This window comes from Ovis canadensis, chromosome 12 (genome assembly GCF_042477335.2).
Source record: "Ovis canadensis isolate MfBH-ARS-UI-01 breed Bighorn chromosome 12, ARS-UI_OviCan_v2, whole genome shotgun sequence".
In the NCBI taxonomy this organism is placed as follows: domain Eukaryota; kingdom Metazoa; phylum Chordata; class Mammalia; order Artiodactyla; family Bovidae; genus Ovis; species Ovis canadensis.
Window position 1 is genome coordinate 78043192 of NC_091256.1, and position 19891 is coordinate 78063082.

The window sequence follows — 19891 nt, forward strand, 5'->3', positions numbered from 1 at the left end:
TCATTTACATATACTGACAATACATTCATTGTAATAAATGAGGGATATAAAAAAGTAAAAAATGAAATGTTTAAGATTAAAGTACCATAAGAAATGTCTTCATTTAGATAAAATGCTCATATTTAACAAATTATTATATGACTGATAGAATTAATTAAACTTTGAAAGATGTACATATGGAATTTTTTCTTTTCCTTTTTTAATTTTTTTACATATGGGACTTTTTAAATTTTACATATGGGACTTATTGTTAAATTAATATATACACTATGTGCCATTGGAAATGTTCAAATATGGAATCTAAATGAAGAGTCTTAGTTTTATTTAAGATTTTTTGACCATAATAATATGAACAGGCTTATTTATTCAATGTTCTTATTTAGTGTGTTGCATGACTAATTGAGCCATTTACTTTAGTCAGCAACAGTTTATGGAATACATAATGTAATCTGAAACTGGAGGGGTGTTCTTAGAGCCCGGAAAGTTCTTAAAGTGATTTTAATATAAACGTCAAGTAAGAACGCAATTTGAGGATGATGCAAACATATATATGAATAATACATTAATAACACTGAAAGATTCAAACCTCATGTGAAAGAATTCCTTTTGTAAAAGACAACATGTCAGTGATACTTTTACATAAAATACTATCATAGTAGTATTACCATAAAACACATTTTACTTCTGTTTTTGTTTTGTGTTCTATCATTCCAGATACAGCTCCTGGTCTGTACTATGCAGCCACCACCCTGAATTATCTCATATGCATCACTTTCTGTTGAGCCAATCCTTCCACCGTTCAGTTCAGTCTGAAACACTGCTGTCATCCTATCAGACTCCATCAAGAAAAAACACACTCCCCTATTCTCACCTATTCAAATGTCAACCTTTTAGATTTTCTTTTAAGATTTTAACCAAATGTTTAAAATCTGCATGCTGCTGCTGTCCAGGCTGAATCACCTTTCAGAGCTAACTATCTCTATACTGTTTGCGTCTCTCCATGGCAGTTCCTTTCTTCTATATGTAATCTTACTCCGTTTTTTAAAAAATCCAGTTTAAGCTTCTTTTCCATGAAGTCCTTTGTATTCTCTTTCTTGACATTGTAGGCCAGTATAAATATTATGCCACCAACTTTTTATATTTTATAGTTCCTTTTATCTTCCCAATACCTTCATTTGAACAGCTGTCATCCACTATAGATACTGTTGACCTCTTGCTCCTCCTTGAAACACACTTTGGTTACTAGGATACCATTTTCTTCTGAATTTCTTCCTTCCTCAGTGATCAGCTCTGAGTATCATTTACAGGCTCATTTTCTGTTCATTTCTTACCTAATAATGTTGCAATAGTTTCTGTCTTTGGATCTCTCCCTCTCATTTTAGACTCACTCCTGAAGCAATCTTACCTCTATCTCTATTCTAAGCTTGAGATATGAATAGACATCTCCACTTGACTGTCCTACAGATATCTCAAGCTCAGCATTTCTAAATGGATGCAAATCATCATTCCTTATTCCTTCCTAATAAATCTGTTCTTTCTTGCATATTCTACTGAATTTACCCAAAGATAAACTGTATTCCCCAAATCAAAACCCTGTAGTCTTCAGTTCATCCCTTTATGCTATACTATTGAATGGCTAACTCCTATAACTCCTACTTTAATAATTCTTGAATGTCTTCCTTTACCTCTTCATTTCCAGAGACATAACTTTCGTTTGATGTATTGAGTCACTATTGTTTAGGCTCTCATGTTACCACACATTTAAACTCTGTTCTACCTATTGTTACTAAATTTTATATGTATATTATAGCTCAATAACTGGTTACTTGTCTTATAAATAGACTCTGAATCCCTTGAAACTAGATACTGTATCTGTGCACAATGCCTGGCAAGAAATAAATTCTCAATATATGTATATATTGAGGGAGAAGGCAATGGCACCCCACTCCAGTACTCTTGCCTGGACAATCCTATGGACGGAGGAGCCTGGTGGGCTGCAGTCCATGGGGTCGCTAAGAGTTGGATACGGCTGAGCGACTTCACTTTCACGCATTGGAGACAGAAATGGCAACCCACTCCAGTGTTCTTGCCTGGAGAATCCCAGGGACGGGGGAGCCTGGTGGGCTGCCGTCTATGGGGTCACACAGAGTCGGACACGACTGAAGTGACTTAGCAGCAGCAGCAGTATATATTGAGAATGATGATCAGTGATGAAAGAATAACTTAATAACGACTCTCTGCCTCAAAACCTGACGTAAGGGAAACAATTAAATGTTCACCATGTAAAACACAGACAAAAGCAATAACAAAAATAATAAGAACAGTAGTACTAATGATATTGTCTTCTTGTCTTTTGTTGAAGATCTGTGCTTGCATCATCTTAGTTGAGTCAAACAAGATCCTCTGAGCTAGGCACCATTTTTAAGGACACAGTGATTCAAAAAGGTAGTAAAGAGCAGAGGCAGAATGTGAATCCAGAAAAGCACAACTGCAGAGGCCATGCTCTAGGCTAGATTGCTTAGGCATTTAAAATTTTTACCGTTTACTAAATAAAACATTCTGTCAATGGCAATTACAACCTTAACAGTTGAGAAGCTACATTTTATTAAGAAAAATCAGTTTAATTTTTTTCTAAATAATGTTATTATATAATATGACTGACAATGTAAATATAATTCCACAAAAACTAAAAAACATGTGCTTTTCTCCATAGGTCCTCCTATTATCACTCTTGAACCAGTAGAAACTATTATTAATGCTGGCAGCAAAGTCATCTTGAATTGTCAAGCAACTGGAGAGCCTCGTCCAACCATTACATGGTCCCGTCAAGGGCACTCTATCCTCTGGGATGAGCGAATTAATGTGTTGTCCAACAACTCATTACATATCGCTGCTGCTCAGAAAGAAGATACATCTGAGTATGAATGCGTTGCTCGAAACTTGATGGGTTCTGTCCTTGTGAGAGTGCCTGTCATAGTCCAGGGTGAGTGTGATATTCGTTTACCCTGATATGTTCTTATTAAACAGTACCTAGGACAATCTAAACAATAAAAACCATTAAGCATCTTAGCCCACATCTCTTGTACCCTTAAGATACTTCTAGATTATAGGGATAGGACAAAAATCACATTACAAACTGAAGAGATTAAAAACAGTACAGATGAGAGCTGCAGAATACCACGTTAATAATTCAAAATCCCAAATGGAATTTTGTTTTTAAAACTAGGTTAAAATTATTATCAAAAATCAGTGCATCGTTTTGCTTCAAAGAATGACATATTTCCAAAAGGTAAACAGCATATAAATCTCTTCGTCGCTCACTCTTTCAACAGCCATGTCCAAATGAATCAGGACTGGAACCAGGAAGAAACTCTACTTAGCTGCTCAGTGCTTCTCGGATGCTTCGGTTTTAATTTTACACTAAAGAAGAGCTTCCATAAACAATTTCTCAGCCTTTCTATGTTCAGTGCTAGACCGAGTGCATGTCTTCCATGAAATCTGACTTACAATTTTTGTATTTACAATAACAGAGACCAAGTACAGTGTTTTATTTGCAGTCCCCGGTGGCTTTTCCCAGTGGTCGGCCTGGAGACCCTGCAGTGTCACCTGTGGAAAAGGGATCCAGAAGAGGAGTCGTCTGTGCAACAACCCCTCTCCAGCCAACGGGGGGAAGCCTTGCCAGGGATCGGATTCAGAAATACAAAACTGTCACCATAAGCCGTGTCCAGGTACACCTCTTTATTCAACAGACAGGCCCGTGGTTCAATAGATACCCACTTCTGTCCCCTAACTATGGCTTGTCTCAGTATAAGTTCTCTCGATTGAAACGTCCCTGATGGTGTTAACGTGTCGCCTTTGGATAGTGGATGGGAACTGGTCAGAATGGAGTCTCTGGGAAGAATGCACGAGGAGCTGTGGACGCGGCAACCGAACCAGGACCAGAACTTGCAATAATCCATCAGCTCAACACGGTGGGCGGCCGTGTGACGGGATTGCCGTGGAAACCATCATGTGCAACATTCGGCCTTGCCCAGGTGAGAACCCAGAGATGGGCAAAACTTGCATCTTTTTGACCCATACAAAGTAGTTATAATTACCTTTTCTTCTTTGTTGAGAAGAGATGTTATGGCCTCAACCTTTGAACACATTCTCTATGTTTCACTTCTGTCTCATGGATATGAGGGTGTGGCATTAAATTAGTGTTAATTCAAGTACCTGATTTAACTGAACATGAGAAAGATTTCCAAACTGTGGTATATTTTTAATCATTTAAATGCAATCAAATTAATAGAATTTTAGAGATGTTGAAGATCTTAGATAACAGCTAATCCAGTCATTCATTTTCAGATGAGAAAAATGAAGCCTAGAGAGGTTAAAGACCTGCCCAGAAATACATGGCTGGCGAGGAGAAAATAGCATTAGCTACATTCACTCAATAAATGTCATGTGCTAGGAACCATGCTTAGGACTTTATCTACATGTCATTTTTGACTTTGTGAAACAACATAGGTATTTTAGGGTTCTAGGTGTCTTCACTATAAGAATCTTTGCTGCCAAGCAAGCAGTATTGCCACACAACTAAATAGACCATAAGACAATTTTGCTGTAAAAGATAAATTAATGAAAATAAAGGTACATCTAAAAGGATATAATTAAGATGAAAAATTAAAAACAAAGTTTTTAAACAATTTGTTGTGAAAAATTAAAAATGAAAATATTTTGGAAAATACTTGAATACATTCCAAATGTGTGTAAATTCATGTTATAGTTGTATTGCTTCCCCAATGGGTCAAGTGGTAAAGAATCTACATGCAATGCAGGAGATGCAGGAAACTTGAGTTTGATCCCTGGATCAGGAGGACCCCTGGAGAAGGAAATGGCAACCCACTCCAGTGTTCTTGCCAGGGAAATCCCATGGACAGAAGAGCCTGGTGGGCTACTGTTCATAGGATGGCAAAGCCGGACATGACTGAGCTTGCATGCACGTAGTTGTATTGGGATATATCTTGGAAAACAAAGGTACTTCCTTTCTCAAAGTTTATCATCAATGATTCAGGATCTTAGTGTGTTAGCCACTCAGTCATGTCCAACTCTTTGTGACTCCATGGACTGTAGCCCACCAGGCTCCTCTATCCATGGGATTTCCCAGGCAATAATACCATTTCCTTCTCCAGAGGATCTTCCCAACCCAAGGATTGAACCCGGGTCTCCCACATTACAGGCAGATTCTTTACTGTTTGAGCCACTAGGGAAACCCTCAGAATCTTATGTTGGATATAAGTTCTTTCTGATGTAAAAAAAATCTGCTCTTAAGTCTTTTCAGCTGTCCCCTGAAAGTAAAATGAACAGAGGAGGGATACTGCTATTTTTTATCAATATATGTAACATATATAACTGATCATACATACCTGGACCACAGTTAAATGTTCCATCCCATTCTCAGTCCTTATATTTCACCAAATTCTCTAAGTCAGATTCTGTCTCAAATACCACAATTCTGGCTACATTATGTTACCATTTTCTAGAAACATATTCATCAAGAAACACATAACCTTTTCCTTTTGCAGGAATATAAGAAGAGCTTGATGGGTTTGCCTGCAACTTCTAATATTGTGTGATAAATTTGACAAAGATAGCATTAGAAACCAATCTTTAGTACCTAAATTAGCTAAAAATGATACTGGAATAATTAATACTCCTAAAGGCTGTTATGAATTACAGTTAGTCACTCAGTCATGCCTGACTCTTTGCAACCCCGTGGACTGTAGCCCGTCAGGCTGCTCTGTCCATGGAATTGTCCAGGCAAGAATACTGGAGTGTGTACCCATTCCCTTCTCCAGGGGATCTTCCTGACCCAGGGATTGAACCCAGGGATTGAATACAGGGTCTTCTGTATTGCAGGCAGATTCTTTACTGTCTGAGGCACCAGGGAAGCCCCTATCCTATGAATTAGCCATTACCCTTTTATATTCACCACAGCTTGGTAAATCTTTGCTTTTGACAGGTGGGAGGGATGATTGTGCTCACCGAAGGATTTACAAACTGATATGATATCACTTTAGTATGGTATGCAATCCGACTTTATACTCTTATTTCACACTTCAGTAAGTTCTCTTATCACTGTATTTTCTATCAAGTCATTATACATAAGTTATTGACTTTGCTAAGACCATCACATCTGCTCATCACTCTATAGATCTTAATGAGACCTAAGATGTATATAATATAAAAATGGGAACACTGAGTCAGTAGGGAAATGAAACCACTGCCAACTGGTTGAAACCTGTCAACCAGCTATTTTATCTTTCACAGCAAAATTGCCCCATAGCCAATTAGTTGGAGGAAAACCTCTTTGGAGGCAAAGATTCTTTGAGTGACTATACTAGGTGTGGTATATTAGGGCTTTTTCTGATTAAAGTGACAGAAATTAAATTAAAATAAATAGACCATCTATTTAGACCATCTAAATAGACCAAGCTTAAATACTAAGCATCCATAGAAAATTCTATTTTCAGGTATGATTGAATCCAAGAATTTGGCTAATGTTTGTACCAGAGTGTTTTCCATCTCTCATCTCTGCTTTCCTTTCTTTGGCTTTATTCTTCATTAGACACTGTGTGTGTGGAAAAAATGACTGGTGGTACCTGGCCTACAAGGGCCTTAGAATCTAAGGCCTCAGAACAAAAGAGTTCCTCTCTCTCAGAATTTGTATCAGCCTCTGGGAAGGAACTGCTTGATTTTGTGGGTCCCAGGCTCACCTCTGAACTCAGGGAGTCCAGGAGAAGGATACTGCTCTGAGAGCCAGCTTGGGCTACTTAATCACAGTGGATCAAGAGAGGCAAGGCTCCTTGTTTGACAGCCTGAAAGAAATCCTGTGGAATAGAAATCACTCATTAATCCAACAGATATTTATTGAGCGCTCGGTCTGTGTTCAAGGCACTGTTCTAACTGCTAGGATTAGAATGGTAAATGGAGAATGTCACGCGCATACTGATAAGCATATAGAACAAACTGAAGAGTTGAAGTGAAAGAGCATACCTGGAAGAGATACTTTACCTGAGATGGTCTAAAAAAGGGATGTTGACAAAAATGAGATAGTTACCCTCTGCATTGGGTATTGCATTCTATTGTACAATTCAGGAAACTATATGATAAAATATTTGATATGAGAAAATACATGATAATTTACTGAGGTTATATAACTACTAAAAAGTGAATTAAGGATTTGATCTGATTCAAGTTGATCTGATTCCTAAGCGTATTCACTTATATCTTGGGTGTCTTAATTTGCAGCTGAGAATTTCTATTATGTTATAAAAATTAAATATTCTTTATGAAATCTAAAAAAAATTAAAAAGCCAAGATTATTTTATCAGCTATGATATCATTTAGCTTTTCATTATATAGATATTTGTACATGTCCTAAAATAAAACTCAAGGTGTCTTTTTTTCTTTCTGTTTTTATTGAGTAACTATTGGCTTACTGCAGTCTTGCTCGCTGTTCTGTTGGCTTACTGATTTTTAGACTTTCTTTGGTTATCTCTCAGCCCCTAAACCGATTGAATTTAGCTGTTATTATGGCATATTGTCAGTGGTGTTCTGGATCCAGCCTCTGACAGCGTGTGTCTTTTCCCACTGGGAGTTTCATGACATCACATTGATAGGTAGATATGGACCATGGTGGGAGTGTTTTGTATCATAAAAACTATAGACGATAAATCAGTGTTTCCTCCCTACTCCCAGAGAGCTGGCTGTTAAACATTTATCAGTGTACTGCTGCTGCTAAGTCGCTTCAGTCGTGTCCGACTTTGTGTCACCCCATAGACAGCAGCCCACTTAGCTCCTCTGTCTCTGGGATTCTCCAGGCAAGAACACTGGAGTGGGTTGCCATTGCCTTCTCCAATGCGTGAAAGTGAAAAGCAAAAGTGAAGTCGCTCAGTCGTGCCGACTCTTAGCGACCCCATGGACTGCAGCCTCCCAGGCTCCTCCATCCATGGGACTCTTTATCAGTGTATACCACTGCAAAATGGGCATAGCCTAAGATGGTCTTTTTCATCCAGGGAGTATGTCAGCATCTTAGGGACAGAAGAGGTTTTCTTTTAATACATTGTTGGATTCAACTTGATAATATTTGTTGAGACTTTTTACATCTATGTTCATGAAAGATATTGGCCTGTAGTTTCCCTTTTTTGTAATGTCTTTGTCTGGTTTTAGTATTAGAGTGATGCTGGCCTCATAGAAAGAGTTAGGCAGTAGTCTCTCTGCTCTGTCCTCTGAAAGAAAAGGTAGAAAATTGGTATATGGTACATTTTTTCCCACATATGTTTGGTAAAATTCAACAGTAAACCCATCTGGTACTGTGTTTTCTGTTATGGAAGTTTATTCATTAGTGATTACATTTCTTTAATAGATATATAACTATTCAAACTGTTTTCTCATGTGATTTTTGGCAAATTGTGTCTTTCAGGGAGTTGGTCTATTCCATCTAGGTTGTCAAACTGGCAGACATAGAGTTGTTCAAACTCTATTAAAATTCCTTTTAATATTTTTAAATAGGATCTATAGAGATGCCTCCTCTTTTATTTCTGATATTAATAATTTGTATTCTTGTTCTCTTGATTAGCCTGGCTAGAATCTTACTGATTTTATTGATCTTTTCAAAGAATTGGCTTTGGGTTTCATTGATTATTATCTATTGATTTCCTATGTTCAGTTTCACTGATCTCTGCTCTATTTCTTTTCTTTAGATTTCATTTTCTCTTTTTAGTTTCCTGAGGTGGAAATGTAGATGATTTATTTTAGATCTTCTCTAATATATGCATTCAGTACTATGAATTTCCCCCTAAGCACTACTTTTGCTATCTCCCACAAATTTTGATAAGTTGTATTTTCATTTGCATTTAATTCAAAATATTTTTAATATCTCAAGATTTCTTCATGAAATTGTATTATTTAGTAGTGTGTTGTTTAATGTCCACATATTTGGGGATTTTGCATCTATTATTGATTTCTAGCTTGATTCCATTGTGGTCTGAGAGCAGACATCATATAATTTCTATTTTTTTTAATTTGTTAGTGTATTTTATGGCTCAGAATGTGGTCCACCTTGAGGAATGTTCCATGTAAGCCTGAGAACCATGTAAATTCTGCTGTTCTCAGATGAACTAGCCTATAGACGTCAACTATATCTAGTTGATTGCTGTTCTTGAGTTCAGTCATTTCCTTATTGTTTTTCTGCCTGCTGGATCTGTTATTTCTGATTTTTCCCAGTCATATATGCTTCAAAAACTTTTTCCCATTCCATGATCTCTTCCAAGATCACACTTGCATAATGTGTCTTGTCTCTTTCAGTTCAGTTGCTCAGTCATGTCCGACTCTTTACGACCCCATGAATCACAGCATGCCAGGCCTCCCTGATGTCTCTTTAGTCCCTTTCAATTGGAACAATTTCTTAGCTACTTTTTACATTGTATGGCCTTGCTATTTTTTAAGTCTATAGGCTAATCATTTTGTAAGAATTTTCCATTTAGGTGTGATATTTTTTCATGATTAGATTCAGATTTTGCATTTTGGCAGACATATCACAGAAATGATTGTGTTCTCAGTACATCATATCACATGACATCTCAAACTGGTGATGTTAACTTTGTTCACTTTAACAGTGAACAGTGTTTTTCCAGTGTGTAGTTACTATATTTACCTTTGTAATAAGCATTTTGTAGGGAAACTTTAAGACTTCATAAACATCTTGTTTCTTATCAGTCTTTTACCTACCATTTTTAGCCTCTATTTATGATTTATTTTTGCTTTAAATCAGTTATTACTATGATCTTACAAGACATTTTACTTTTAACTCAATCATATCTCCTACATCTATTATTGGCTTTCCATTGTAGGAAAAAACTTTTCTCTCTCTTTCTCCCTTTTTTTTTTTTTTTGAGTTATATCAGTAAGAACTCAAATACCCTTCCCTTCAGTGATTTATAATGCACAACTGTCATCATTTATTATGATGCACAAATTGTCCGAGACTTGGTTAGTGGAGATCCCTTGAGGCTATCTTCAGTGTCCTCTTGACCTGTCCCCATGATTCTATGAACACTTCCACTTCCTGGTACAAATTGCTATTTTAGGCCTACTCATTGGAAAAAACTCTGATGCTGGGAGGGATTGTGGGCAGGAGGAGAAGGGGATGACAGAGGATGAGATGGCTGGATGGCATCACCGACTCGATGGACGTCAGTCTGAGTGATCTCCGGGAGTTGGTGATGGACAGGGAGGCCTGGCGTGCTGGAAGTCATGGGGTCACAAAGAGTCAGACATGACTGAGTGACTGAACTGAACTGTCTTCCCTCAGTTAGAGATATTTCTAAACTGACAGTCTTCCCTCTAAAAAAGATTGATATCTTCTGGGGTAGGCCATCCTGTTGCCATATGATCAGTTATTAAAGATATATTGTTGGATTGCTGAAAGACTGAGCTTTTTTTGAAGTATCATTCTGAAAGCATTGAGAACTTTGAGTGAAGAATAGCAGTACTAGCTCAGGGCTCACACTTAGGTGATATTGTGTGTCTTATACTTTTCTAACACTTTTCAACTATCAACTCATTATTTTTCATGCTCATCCTAGTAACATAGGTTCTTTTCTTATCCACATACTGCAGATGAAGAAACTAGACACCCAGAAGCTAAGTAATTCGTCTAGGATCACACAGCTAGTAAGGGCAGAGTCGTTATTCAGGCACAGGGTATTTGCTCTAGAGTCTCTGCTCTCCTGCCTTTCCAAAATCAGAACCGCAATGCAGTGTAATAACAAATTCATCTGTTTTACTTTTCATAATGTTCTAATTCCTCCATAGCAGTTGTCTTTTGTATTCTTTAGATACTATGAAATTTTATACCTTCTCTGGTTTATACTGTCATTTTTGCTATCCTTCCATTCACATAAAAGAAACATTTCAATTCTACCATGTTTCATGCCATGAAATTCAATTTTGGTTAGGGTTTTCTCAGTTCAGTCACTCAGTTGTGTCCAACTCTTTGCGACCCCATGAATCGCAGCACGCCAGGCCTCTCTGTCCATCACCAACTCCCGGAGTTCACTCAAACTCACGTCCATCGAGTCCGTGATGCCATCCAGCCATCTCATCTTCTGTCGTCCCCTTCTTCTCCTCCTGCCTCCAATCCCTCCCAGCATCAGAGTCTTTTCCAATGAGTCAACTCTTCGCATGAGGTGGCCAAAGTACTGGAGTTTCAGCTTTAGCATCATTCCTTCCAAAGAAATCCCAAGGCTGATCTCCTTGCAGTCCAAGGGACTCTCAAGAGTCTTCTCGAACACCACAGTTCAAAAGCATCAATTCTTCGGCGCTCAGCCTTCTTCACCGTCCAACTCTCACATCCATACATGACCACAGGAAAAACCATAGCCTTGACTAGACGGGCCTTAGTCAGCAAAGTAATGTCTCTGCTTTTGAATATGCTATCTAAGGTTGGTCATAACTTTTCTTCCAAGCAGTAAGCATCTTTTAATTTCATGGCTATATTGACTTAAAAAAATTAAAAGGATCTTCAGCTAAAACCTCTATCCTAATGTCATAGAAACTGTAGCCCACTAGGCTCCTCTACTCATGGAATTCTCCAGGCAAGAACACTGAAGTGGGTAGCCATTCCCTTCTCCAGGGGATCTTCCCCACATAGGGATCAAACCCAGGTCTCTTGCATTGCAGGCAGATTCTTTACCATGAGTCACCAGGGAAGCTCCAGAATAGAATCTACAGAGATAAGAAATTAATAAATGTCACCCAGTTGTAATCCCCCCAAAAAATGCATGTATCATAAGGGTTTTTTATAAGAGATGAAGTCTTTCATTAACCAACACCCTTGAAAATAGGACATATTAAAACAGTTGGAATAGCAGAATTTTGAAATGCCATAGTCCATATATAACTATGAACATCAGTGAGTTTAATTAATAAAGTAGTAGTCTTGAATAGTACTTGCCATTTAATGAAAGGCTTTCTTTCCCTTTTATGTTTAGTCAGCTGAAATAAATTTGTGACTGTTTCTTGTGTCTACAAAGTACAAGAATATGTAGTCAATTCAATTAGACACCAGTTAATTAGAAGAAAATTCAAGATGTGTTTTGAAATATTTTCTAAACAAAGAAACCAAATGATAATTCTATTCCTTGTTTCTCAACTTACAGGTTGTGTTGGTAAGAGAATATTTAGACAGGACCTTAAAGCCCTATGGTTCCTATCTTGGTTAAACCTGGTGACCATGGCAACAAGCTTTTTGAGCCCCACATCTAGAAAATACCTTTTGACAAAAATATGACCTGATACTGACTTATACATAAGAGAAACCATAATGTTTATCCTCAGCCCCTACACCTGGAAGGAAACATAAGGTTGTTCCAGTCCTGTGGTCAGATGGTGTAATATGTTAGTTACTAAAAGGAAGGCCTTAATCTTATTTCTTGGAAACTACTGGTCAATTTTTTCTGTTGTTTAGGAAGCAGGTGAGTGTGTTATTTAGAACTTTTAATCCATGAACATTATGTAATGGGGAAAAATTTTCAAAGAGAACTGTGCAAATCATCATGCTGTTGAAAGGTCCAAGTACATTTTTAACTGTGAAGCTGAATCAGGTTTGAAGATGTGGCCTTGCAGTGTGGGGGCCAAGTTATCATTATGGAGACAATTGTGTTCTCCATAACTGCATCAAGATTTGTTATACAGCTAAGCTTCTGTTTCCTTCCACTTTCCCCAGAAAATAGGGCTTTATAAGCTCAAACTTTATTTACATATAGTAGTTTGATTACATTTAATTTTAATAAAAGAGCCCCTTTGGATAATTTTAAGCATTTATTTTGGCATCAGGTAGCCTTCTCAATTTCCCTATAGACACTAATTCTCATGAAAATCTAACCAGAGGGGGAAGGGAAGAACATCATTTGTTATGTTTGCTTTGGTTCAATTTCAGTTATTTTTTTATTCTGGGCTAATTTAACTCATTACAAGTTATTTATTTGTATAATTTTTTTTTCTAACAAACATGGCTCTGTGACTTGAAACTCTGTCTTGGGATGTTTGTAGTTCACGGAGCATGGAGTACCTGGCAGCCTTGGGGGACATGCAGCGTAAGTTGTGGAAAAGGTACCCAAACAAGAACAAGACTGTGCAATAACCCACCACCATCATTTGCTGGATCCTACTGTGATGGAGCAGAAACACAGATGCAAGTTTGCAATGAAAGACACTGCCCAAGTAAGACAAATACAATGTTTGTACTCTCAATAATTTAACCTCTAGGTCTTATCTAGGGAGTATGTCATTAACAATCAATGTCAAATGTACACACTGCTATATTTAAAGTGGATAACCAACACGGTCCTACTGTATAGCACAGGGAACTCTGCTCAATGTTATGTGGCAGCCTGGATGGCTGGGGAGTCTGGGGGAGAATGGATGCATGTATATATGTATGGCTGAGTCCCTTTGCTGTCCACCTGAAACTGTCACAACATTGTTGATCAGCTATCCTCCAATACAAAATAGAAACTTAAAAAAAAAAAATCAGTATCAATAAGATCATCACTCAACCTATCAATGTGCAGGGTTTAACTTGATCGTTTCTAAGTAGTAACAGAGCACATATGTTTTTCTTTAACCCAGTCGATGGCAAGTGGGCCACTTGGACCAGTTGGAGTGCCTGTTCTGTATCCTGTGGAGGTGGCGCCAGGCAGAGAACAAGGGACTGCTCTGATCCTGCTCCCCAGTATGGAGGCAACAAATGTGAAGGGAGTGATGTCCAGAGTGATTTTTGTAATAGTGACTCTTGTCCAAGTGAGTGTTGGAAATAGTGAGTCAACATTATACTTTCTTAAAGTTTCATTATGGCCTTAGGTCCTTAAAATTACAGCAGTCTGTTACTTGATTTGTCTGCCATTGGTTTAAAATATCAAAATGTTGCGTGGTTGCTGTTGTGTCTATATAATACCATAGACCCCACTGATTTATATGGGCAGAGGTTATATCCTATTTCATGTTCTCTATAGGACCAGCTGCAGAGTGCAAGGACTAGGGCATCCTTCCACACTAACTGGTGATGCTTCCTTAACAGAAGCAAGCAGATGCCTCTCTGCCTTAATTTAGTCACCCAAGCTAGAAGTATGGACCCTAGCAACATTTCAGTTCATTGTATCCTGAATGTTATGGCTTGACTCCTCAGAGACCTTCTCTCATTCCTATCCTCCAGCTCCTGGAAAACTCTCTTTGTTGTGGTTCAGTCACTAAGTTGTGTCTGATTCTTTGCGACCGCTTGGACTGCAGCACGCCAGCCTCCTCTGTCCTCTGCTGTATCCTGGAGTTTGCTCAAATTCATGTCCATTGAGTCAATGATGCTATCTAACCATCTTAGTCTCTGCCTCCCCTTTCTCCTTTTGCCTTCACTCTTTTGCAGCATCAGGGTCTTTTTCTGGGGTCAGCTCTTCGCATCAGGTGACCAAAGTATTGGAGCTTCAGCAGTCCTTCTAGTGAATATTCAGGGTTGATTTCCTTTAGGACTGACTGGTTTGATCTTGCAATCCAAGGGACTCTCCTAAGTCTTCTCCAGCACCACAATTCAAAAGCATCAATGCTTTGGCACTCAGCCTTGTTTATGCAGGTGAAATGGAATTGCACAATCACTGGAATGTATATCCAGTTTCCAGTCAGACCAACAGCTAAACCACCTGTCTTTGGAAGATGCCTATTTTTAGATCTGGGTGTTTCTTTTCACTTCCTGGATAGAGTCTTTCTGTACCCTTTGGATGAATGTCATTGTTTACCACTTCTCCAATGGTTCTGTGTCGTAGCTCATGGTAACTGGAGTCCTTGGAGTGGCTGGGGAATATGCAGCCGGACATGTAATGGGGGGCAGATGCGGCGGTACCGCACATGTGATAACCCTCATCCCTCCAATGGAGGAAGAGCTTGTGGGGGCCCAGACTCCCAGATCCAGAGATGCAACACGGACATGTGTCCTGGTGAGCTTCCCAACCCCTGGCAGCAGAACAAGTAAAGCCTTTCATTCAGTGCTCCTTGTAGCAGCCCCATCGTTTCAGGTCTTCAAAGCTGTATAGGTAGAGTCACCCTGGGGGTAGATTTTATAACCCATTTGTTAATATTGACCATCTCGTTCTTGTTCACAGTGGATGGAAGTTGGGGAAACTGGCATAGTTGGAGCTGGTGTTCCACCTCTTGTGGAGGAGGTGAAAAGACACGAAAACGGCTGTGCAACAATCCAATACCATCTAAAAGTGGTCGCCCCTGCCCAGGCGATGCTACTCAGGTATCCAGATGTAATATACAAGTATGTCCAGGTAAGCAACTACATTAGACTTTGGCAGGACCACATTTATATCCACTCTGAGCCCTCAAATTACAAAATAGTGCCAACTCTGGGTGAAAGAGGGGCTTCCCAGGTGGCTCAGTGGTAAAGAATTCACCTGTCAAGCAGGAACATAGGTTTGATCCATGGGTTGGGAAGATTCCCTGGAGAAGGAAATGGCAACCCACTCTAGTATTCTTGCCTGGGAAATGCCATGGAGAGAGGAGCCTCATGGGCTACAGTCCATGGTGTTGCAAAGAGCTGGACACAACATAGAGACTAAACAATGACAACAACTGGATGGAAGAATTGATGCAGCTCTGCGCCAAAGCTCATGCTGTATATTAGTCTCTACTTGCCCCCTTCTAGGCTCCTTTTATAAAAGGATATAGTCTTCCCCCAGCTGTAAATAGAGTCCTGGGCTTGAGGACTAAAAAGGGCAAGGAAGAGTGGGCAAACCAGGCTGAGATTCCAGGCAGAAAAATGAGGGTGGGGGAGAAACTGAATAGCTAATAGAAATACACGATTGGAGGCTGTTCTTTCACAGATTGAAATATAGATAACATGAGTATAGACAGTAAAATAGGGAAAATTCAATTTAAGGGAAAAGATTAGGGGGAGTTCAACTACTATCCTTCAAGTCATGCAATATGGCTAGATATTGAGATACAACAATTCAGAAGGAACAGAGTTGGCTTTTTAGAACTCATGGACCTCAGAGTTTACTGGAGTCCCAAGAAATGGTGGAAAATATTAAGGGTATTCATCTCAAAGAACCAGACCAAAAAGAACATTTTCACACTGTTGAAATATGGACATAACATTGGACATTCCAAAGCTTTAAGGTTGCTTTGGGAATTAAATATCCCTGAAAATCAACAAGGCCCATTTGACAGAGGGACAGAAAGGAGTTACATGAACATATGTATAGGATGTAAGCTGGCTGAAAGAGCAAGCATCCTTGCTCAGTTGCTTAATGCGTCTCCTCAACATGGTGCTGATCACCGACGATGTTGAGACTCTTAACATGTAGGCACAGTGACAGGTCTCATTTCAGCTGAGACATTTGGAGCTCAGTCTCTTGTGGTACCAGGGACCCAGTGACAGAAGAGGTCCAAATAGGCAAATAATTTGGATTACACGATCTGAGAGAGAGTTTGAAGGATCCCAACTGGGTAGACAGAACAAGGAGACATCTGTTGAACACTGGGATTCAAGTCTCTAGTGAGACTAGAGAATCAAGGTCAAAATGGGAGGCTACTCATTAGTGCTGACCTTGAGAGCTAAGGAAATTAGCGATCCTACTATCCTTCTCTCGCCCTGCTTAGGACTAAGGATAAGAACAAAAGTAGCCAACCAGGGCCTACTATGTACTTGCCTGCGTCATCTTGCTGCATGGTTCCCATCACTCTCTAAACTCTCTACTCTTAGCTTCTCAGATGTGACAAGCCACCATCTCCTAAAAGGGCGACATGTGCTGTATCTTCTACCCAGAAAGCCTTTCTCTGCCTTCCTTGACTTGTATATATGCTCAGTCTTAAGCAACTAATCTTCCCATCTTTAGTCTATTTTTACCTCTTTCTCAGACTTCCCTGAGTAATAGATATCTTACACGTTAGTGCATTTCACATCTATTTGCAGAATTCTAATTTAATTATCTCCCCTGTTTAGATATAAGTGCTATGAAAGCAAGCTTCATGTCTTTTTTATCTTTCTTACCATTGTATCTTCAATACTTGACTAACAGATGAATATAATCAAGAACATGAAGGGTGAATCAATGTGAAAAAAACTGTTTCTCTCACTATTAAAATAATGCAAAATAAAATGATGAAATACTTACTGACTTTTCTCAGATTGAATACAACTGTATTTCTTCTCCCCAGTATATAATTTGTTGTTTAGTTGCTAAGTCATGCCCGACTCTTTCGCAACCTTATGGACTGTAGGCTGCCAGGCGCCTCTGTCTGTAGGATTCTGCAGGCAAGAATACTGGAGTGAGTTGCCATGTCCTTCAGGGGATCTTCCCAACCTGGGATTGAACCCACATCTCCTGCATTGGCAGGCAGATTCTTTACACTGAGCCATCAGGGAAGCCCCAGTGTATAATACATGACAACAATATCTGAAACACCTTATGATTGCTTCAAACTATATTCAAGAGTGTGTGTGTTAGCGCTCAGTAATGTCCAACTCTCTGCGACCCCATGGCTCCCCAAGGAACCACCAGGCTCCTTTGTCCATGGGATTCTCCAGGCAAGAATACTGGAGTGGGTTGCCATTTCCTTCTCAGTAAAAAAGAATCAAATAATTAATATTTTTAACTATTAGCTGCTCTGAACCCAGATACCAAGAATATAATTTGCATTTCTATGGGATTATTCTGATTTTTTTAATCTTATCCATTCAGCTGTCATCTATGAAATTCTTTCCTTATATTTCAAGAAAAAAAAAGCTATTTAAAAGCTGGAAATATTCACTTTGCTAAATATTTCTGAATGTATGCAGAAGCATATAACATTGTAAATCAACTATACTTTGATAAAATTAATTTGATGTTTGACAGAAAACAACAAAATTCTGTAAAACTATTAGTTTCTTCCCAGTGTATTTCCCTCTCTTGTCAAAGCATGGACTCCTTAGCCACTGATTCTGTGTTAGTAACCAATATTTTTGTTGAACAATGGAAAGAAAGCATAAAATTACTGTAGTTAATTTTAAAAGTTTGTATGATTCTTGCTCAGCATAATTGTCTTGGTATAAATTTTGCAGCAATGTTAAAAGTACAATAATTCTTCTCAAATTTTTCTCAAGGTAAACATATCCCAGTATATATATAATATGAAGTGCTTGGTAAGCCATTGATCTGAAACCCAAGACTGAACAATAGCCCTTAAACACTTCACATTTATGTTGATAGTAACCAGTCACAAGGCTTTGGAGCTGTTTCGTTGGTGATACCTCCTTCCTTGTGTGTTCTCATGAAGGAGGCAATGGATAAAAGAATGTGGGTTTTCTGAATCATTTTTCTAGATCCCACATTTACGCATTAATAGACGGTAACTTGTTTTTTTCTTTCTGACATACAGGGAGCTCAGCTCAGTGCTCTGTGACGACTTAGAAGGGTGGGGTGGGAGGGAGGCTCAAGATGGAGGAGCTATATGTATACATATAACTGATTCCCTTTGTTGTACAGCAGAAACCAACACATTGTAAAGCAACTGTACTTCAATAAATAAATGTAAAAATAAAGAATATGGGTTTTGATGACAAGCAGATCTCTGTTTATATCCTCACTCTACTGCTTCCTAATTAAGTAATCATGGGACAATCACTTGAATGCTCTGCACTTTATTTTCCTAGTCTGCAAACTCTGGCTATTTATTTAAACTGTGGCTATTTAAACTTACCTTATAGAATTTTGGCTAGAATGAGTTAAAACATATTATGTGCTTCCTATAGAACATGACATGCTCAATAAACCCTCATTATTATCAACATTTCATCACCATCACCAAACACGTACTTTATTTTGGCTTTGGGACTGGGCGCTGAGTGTATTCTTTGGATTGTGAAATAATACTATGATGTACATAGATTGGAAGAATCCTAGATTTATGCAGGATGATGAGTGTTACATGGGAGTAGAATGTTTTGAAAGCTTATTTATTTCACTCTGAAATTCAGATGTCATATGATATTTTAAATGTTTGGGAGAAGATTTGGAGCATCTTTGAATACTGGCTTTCTTTTCTCCGATGTAATGTTGATGAAATTGTTTCCTTTCCAAGAATGTTTTCTCTTCCCGCAATAGGTGGGCCCCAGCGAGCCAGAGGAAGTGTTATTGGAAGCATTAATGATGTTGAATTTGGAATCGCTTTCCTTAACGCCACGGTCACAGATAGCCCAAACTCTGATACTAGAATAATACATGCCAAAATTACCAATGTACCTCGCAGTCTTGGTAAGTCTCTTTGCTGATAAAAGTTGTCAATAAGCCTCTTTTTTTAAACATACATTATTCTTCTTCATCTATTATTTCCACTTAAAATTTCTAGGGATGCTACTACTAAATGAGCAGTGTAATAGTCCTTAGTTTTATCCCAATGGTAAACTCTTTTTAAAAACTGACACTTTTAGATGCTATTTTTGTTGTTATATTTAGAATTCATCCCTTTGAATAACTTGCTGTGAATAACAACAATGGGCTGTAAATATTTTTCTGTGACATCTTATTTACCCCTTTTTTCTCTAGGTCCAGCAATGAGAAAGATAGTTTCTATTCTAAATCCCATTTATTGGACAACAGCAAAAGAAATAGGAGAAGCAGTCAATGGCTTTACCCTCACCAATGCAGTTTTCAAGAGAGAAACCCAAGTGGAATTTGCAACTGGTTCGTATCAACCGAACTTAATATCCTATTGCTATTTAAAAATATGATCGCTGTAAAAGTTGGCAGTTTAGAAAAATACATGTTCCCACAGAGGATACTTTCAAAGTCTTGTTGCCATCTTATCA

General features: G+C 38.5%; 1 protein-coding gene across 1 annotated transcript in view; it reads left to right on the forward strand.

Annotated features, from left to right (window-relative positions):
* The window catches only part of HMCN1 (hemicentin 1), a 543718-nt gene that overhangs the window by 475281 nt on the left and 48546 nt on the right, over positions 1 to 19891 (forward strand). The window contains exons 87-95 of the mRNA XM_069546297.1: positions 2714 to 2983; positions 3558 to 3728; positions 3864 to 4034; positions 13099 to 13269; positions 13678 to 13848; positions 14859 to 15029; positions 15195 to 15365; positions 19188 to 19337; positions 19629 to 19766. Of these exons, the coding sequence (XP_069402398.1) occupies positions 2714 to 2983; positions 3558 to 3728; positions 3864 to 4034; positions 13099 to 13269; positions 13678 to 13848; positions 14859 to 15029; positions 15195 to 15365; positions 19188 to 19337; positions 19629 to 19766 (1584 nt within the window). The remainder of the gene's footprint in view (positions 1 to 2713; positions 2984 to 3557; positions 3729 to 3863; positions 4035 to 13098; positions 13270 to 13677; positions 13849 to 14858; positions 15030 to 15194; positions 15366 to 19187; positions 19338 to 19628; positions 19767 to 19891) is intronic.